We start from the raw sequence: 5,261 nt of genomic DNA, 5'->3' as shown, positions 1-5,261 counted from the left end.
TTTCACTCTTTCATATGCAAATGAAACCCTTTACCACACATTGGGTACATCAACAGTCATTTTACCGGTCATTTGACTGTCATTATTGATGGAATTATCCATTAACTATTTTTTTTAGCAATTTTATAAAAAAATGTTGCAAGAGTGTTAGTGAAATCATTTTGTATGTGTTAGTTTCGGTCATACATTTCTTGTAGGGAATTTAACAAAAAATGTTAGTCTATTAGCATTATTATTAGCTTTTTAACAATTTTTCTTACAAATATCTCTAACTTAAATATTTTTATTAAATAAACATTAATTAGTGCCGGTTCACACAGGTAAACTTTCATTGGGAAACTTTTGATTTTTGTGTGTGAGAGAAAGAAATATCAACCATCTCTTTCTCTCACACACAAAATCAAAAGTTCCCAAAAAAGTTTACCTGTGTGAACCGCCACTTAATTAGTTTAATTTTAATTAAATTGAACAGTCTGGTAGCTTTTATTCTTTACTTATACTATTGTGAATGAAAAAGGAAAGAAAAACGCAAAGAAAGAAAAACTTTTTATTTGCGAAAAAAATTGTAGGAAAACTTATTAAAATAGTGCAAAGCTCCCACAAATTGTCCAAAAAATGACTACAGATGAAAATATATTGCAGGAAATGTTGGGTAAGTTGTAAAAAATGTAAAATACAATTAGTAAATTTTAAAAAATCTGGTAAATCCCCGAAATAATAAAATTTAAATCGCATTAATAGAGAGGGTCACCAATCCTGCCAAGCTGGAGGTGGATAATTTAGCTGTTCAAATGTTTTGTATGATGGTACAAAGTAATAGCGATTTAGTGACCAAAGCTCACGAATTAATTGTTAAAAAATGCATTCCAATAATACCACAGAGGCAGCAAGAGCTATAGGGGTAAGTTGGGGGTTAAAAATTCTTTGTTTTTTAATTTTTATCGGTAACAATATTTTGTTATCTTAACAGCTTTTAGAGGAATGCATGTCGAAGGGAGGTTTAGAATTTCAAAAAAAGACTGCTAAATTTACTTTTCTCAATGAACTAATTGCTTTAGTTTTGGATAAACATGCTGGTCCACCGGCTCCGGTTGACACGAAGAAACGTATAATGGAATGTCTTATGCTGTGGACGGTAGAACATCAGGATAAACAAAAATTCAAGAAGCCTATGATAATCTGAAAAGACAAGTCAATTTTGCTCATGGACCAACAACCAACAATTCCAATTCACCCGCTTTAACAAATGTTCGCGAACAACGTTCCAGCTTTCTGGGCAAGGATGATGAGTTAGTGGCCAAACTATTGAAACAGGGAGGAGAGGAGAATTGGAAAAAAAGCCAATTTGCTGATTAAGCATCGTTTTAATCAAGAGGCCAGACGTACGGAATTCATTTGTCATCTTAAAAGTGAATTGAAGAAGATAGATAGTACGATGGAGGTCCTGGATGAAATGTTAAATTTCCTATAGCTCAGATACCCTGGAGAAGATAGCAGGGACATTATGCAGGAGTTGTATAATACGTGTAAAAGTCATAATGAGCAAATGGCGAGATGGCCGGATTTCTTGGGCATGGAGAACCGGAATTTTTGGGTGAGTGTGAAAAAGTTTTTAAATAATCTTGTTAAGGAACTAGAACTGAACTAGAAATTAACTACAACAGAATTAGAACTGAACTTAAAGTTTACAAGCACAATTAAAACAGAAATAGACCCGAACTAGCATTGACCTACAGCTGAACTAGAACTAAATTAGAACTGAACTAGAACTGATCTAGAACTGAACTAGAACTGATCTAGAATTGAACTAGAACTGAACTTGAACTGAACTTGAACTAAACTAGAACTGAACTTGAACTAGAACTGAACTAGAACTGAACTAGAACTGAACTAGAACTGAACTAGAACTGAACTAGAACTGAACTAGAAACTGAACTAGAACTGAACTAGAAGAACTAGAACTAGAACTGAAACTAGACTGAACTAGAAATGACTAGAACTAACTAGAACTGAACTCGAACTGAACTAGAACTGAACTAGAACTGAACTAGAACTGAACTAGAACTGAACTAGAACTGAACTAGGACTGAACTAGACTGAACTAGAACTGAACTAGAACTGACTAACTAGACTGAACTAGACCTGAACTGAACTTAACTAGAACTGAACTAGGACTGAACTGAACTAGAACTGAACTAGAATTGAACTAGAACTGAACTAGAACTGAACTAGAAATGAACTATAAATGAACTATAAATGAACTAGAAGTGAACTAGAAATGAACTAGAACTGAAATAGAACTGAACTAGAACTGAACTAAAACTGAACTTAACTAGAACTGAACTAGAATTGAACTAGAACTGAACTAAAACTGAACTAGAACTGAACTATAACTGACTAGAAATGAACTAGAAATGAACTAGAAATGATCTAGAACTGAACTAGAACTAATCTAGAACTGAACCAGAACTGAACTAGAACTGAAATAGAACTGAACTAGGACTGGACTAGAACTAAACTAGAACTGAACTATAACTGAAACTAGAACTGAACTAGAAACTGAACTAGAATTGAACTAGAACTGAACTAAAACCGAACTAGAACTGAACTAGAAGTAAACTAGAACTGAACTAGAATTGAACGCGAACTGAGCTGGAACTGAACGCGAACTGAGCTGGAACTGAACTAGAACTGAAATAAAACTGAAACTAGAACTGAACTAGAACTGAACTATAACTGAACTATAACTGAACTAGAACTGAACTAGAACTGAACTATAACTGAACTATAACTGAACTATAACTGAACTAGAACTGAACTAGAACTGAAATAGAACTCAACTAGAACTAATCTAGAACTGAACTAGAACTGAACTAGAATTGAACTAGAAATGAACTAGATCTGAACTAGAACTGAACTAAAACTGAACTGAATTAGTTATTAAATTAAAAACTAAGTAAAACTGAACTTAAACTAAACTAAAATTGAAGTAGAACTGATGTAGGACAGGGCCCAATTTACGGCATACGATATCGATCGAAATCTCAAAAGAATCTAAGTGGAGATTTCGATCGATATCGTATGCCATAATTTGAGCCATGAGCTAGACCTGAAATACAATTAAACTAGAACTGAACTTGATCTGTAAGAAACTGGACTAAAATAAAACTAAATTAGAACAAATGTGGAAATGTGTGAACTAGATTTATACTAGAACTGAACTCAATCTGAATTGGAACTGAAATTAAGTAAAAGTTTTGCATAGAACCAAACTTCTTAAGTATTTGCTTAATTTTTGAAAAATTACCTTTCACATAATCATAATTTATTTTCAGAGGATGTCTTAAACACTAAAGACCTTCTAATGGTTGTAATACAACGATATAAAGAACTTTTCGAAAATGAATTGCAATTAACAAAACCCCTCGATGCTTTAACTGTAAAGACAACAACTGCAACTACCGTCAACACCGATTTACTCTCAGAACTACTGGGTGGCTCCATAAATACTTCCAGTCAAGATACCAAACCAACAATGACGACCAATAGCAGCAAACCTGCAAGTGCTAATAATACTACATTAGACGAATTAAGTGAAATTTTTGGCAGCATTAATGATAATACATTAACTAATAATAAACCGCATCATCCTTCGGATTTATTAGGCAATTTAGATTTATTAGAACCCATTAGTGTATTTGAAAGTGGAACGAAGGAGTTAGCAGCCACAGCAGTTACGAATGGTAAGGGAGAGGAGAAAAAATCGCAGGGTTTTAAGGAATTAAAAGAAATTGATAAATTAAGTGAGGAAATGTTTAAGCAGAGTTTAAAGGAGGAACAACGCTTATTATCCTTCAAAAGTAAGTTTTTATTGTTTGTGACTTAAAAAATGTTAACTAATTTTGTTTAACAATTGCAGAGAAACTGAAAAATTAACTTTAAATGATATGGCTAAAGATAAAATACAAACATCACTACTCGCCGCTAAAGTGGCAGATAATAAAAGCAAATCTAATTTAAAAACTCAAGAAGATTATAAAACCATAGCAATTTTAGATGAATTAACGACTGATTTTAAGGACTTAAATGGAAAAGAAAATAAAGTGGAAAATTTGGAAATTAAAGAAAAAGTATTAGATGTTAAAGAGGAAATAGAGCCTAAGAGTAATACTGAAGTTACAAGTGCAGTAACTTTAAAACCATTAGCCGAGATTACAATAGATTTAGACGAGGTTACACCACTAGATGAGGGACAACGTTTACTTTTAGACGATGATGACATACAAGTCACACTCAATTTCACAGCTGATCGTCCAGGCGAACATGTATCGGTTATTGTTATGGCGGTGACAAATAAATCCAAATTGCCAGTTAAAGATTTTCAATTTGAAGCTAGTGTTAAGAAGGTAGAGAAATATTTAATGTGGTCACTATAATATTAATTAATTGTTTATGTTACAGCCCTGCAAAGTGCGTTTACTACCGCCCACAGATGTGGCCATGGCACCTAGTAAACCATTTAGACCTTCGGCTCCCATTAATCAAGTAGTTTTACTGCTTAATCCCACACAAAATCCAGTGGATCTAACTTGTATAGTGGGCTATAAATTGGGCGATGATCCAGATCCAATTAAAGAATCAATTGTGGCCAAAGACATTCCTTATGTTTAGTTTTTTTTTATTTTACAAAATACATAAAGTATATAAAATGCCACGCATTTCTTTAAATTATCTATGATGATGGTTGGAAATCTTTTATAATGATTTCTTGGTAAAAACTACTACGTTCTATTAACAGCATATTATTTTAGTAAGAGATATGAAATTATTCTTTAAAAAAAAAACGTCAATTCGTTATTTTTAATTTGTGCAACTTTGTCATTTTAAATTTTGTTTTATTTTTTGTTTTTAAACTTTATTTATTAAAAATTTTACACACTGAACAGAAACTATAAAAGAAATCAGCAGTTTTATTTGAATCTAAATGAAGGAATAACCTTTGGTCCGCTTGGGTTTGTTATAAACCGGTGAAAAAGTTTAGCAGCTTATATCTGATTTAATTAAATTATGTAAACAAAAACTTAATGATAAAATAATCTATAAAGTTCCATTTTATTAAAATGTAACAAATATTTTTCAAAAATTTCCATCTATAGTTGAAATATTAATGAAAATCTAAAAACCTTTTGCGGACAAAACTAACAATATTTGACCATTTTAAAGTAATGTTTGCAGGCCTATATCTCGAAAACTGAGCTACT

General features: G+C 32.1%; 1 protein-coding gene across 1 annotated transcript; it reads left to right on the top strand.

The window, feature by feature from the left end:
* The first annotated feature begins 524 nt into the window (after nucleotides 1-524).
* Nucleotides 525-4,711, top strand: LOC119615018 (ADP-ribosylation factor-binding protein GGA3-like). Its single transcript, XM_037971101.1, is given in 9 exon segments — nucleotides 525-652; nucleotides 742-852; nucleotides 855-901; nucleotides 971-1,148; nucleotides 1,151-1,332; nucleotides 1,334-1,598; nucleotides 3,336-3,864; nucleotides 3,920-4,406; nucleotides 4,462-4,711. Coding segments are annotated over 9 exon segments (2,046 nt in total). The 5' UTR covers nucleotides 525-615; the 3' UTR covers nucleotides 4,672-4,711.
* The last annotated feature ends 550 nt before the right edge of the window (nucleotides 4,712-5,261 follow it).

The sequence above is a fragment of the Lucilia sericata genome, unplaced genomic scaffold (assembly GCF_015586225.1).
Source record: "Lucilia sericata isolate MDLA Ls3-8-SP2 unplaced genomic scaffold, ASM1558622v1 Contig003893F_arrow, whole genome shotgun sequence".
Classification (NCBI taxonomy): Eukaryota; Metazoa; Arthropoda; class Insecta; order Diptera; family Calliphoridae; genus Lucilia; species Lucilia sericata.
The sequence above is the reverse complement of the archived record's forward strand: the minus strand, read 5'-3'. Positions and strand labels throughout refer to the sequence as shown.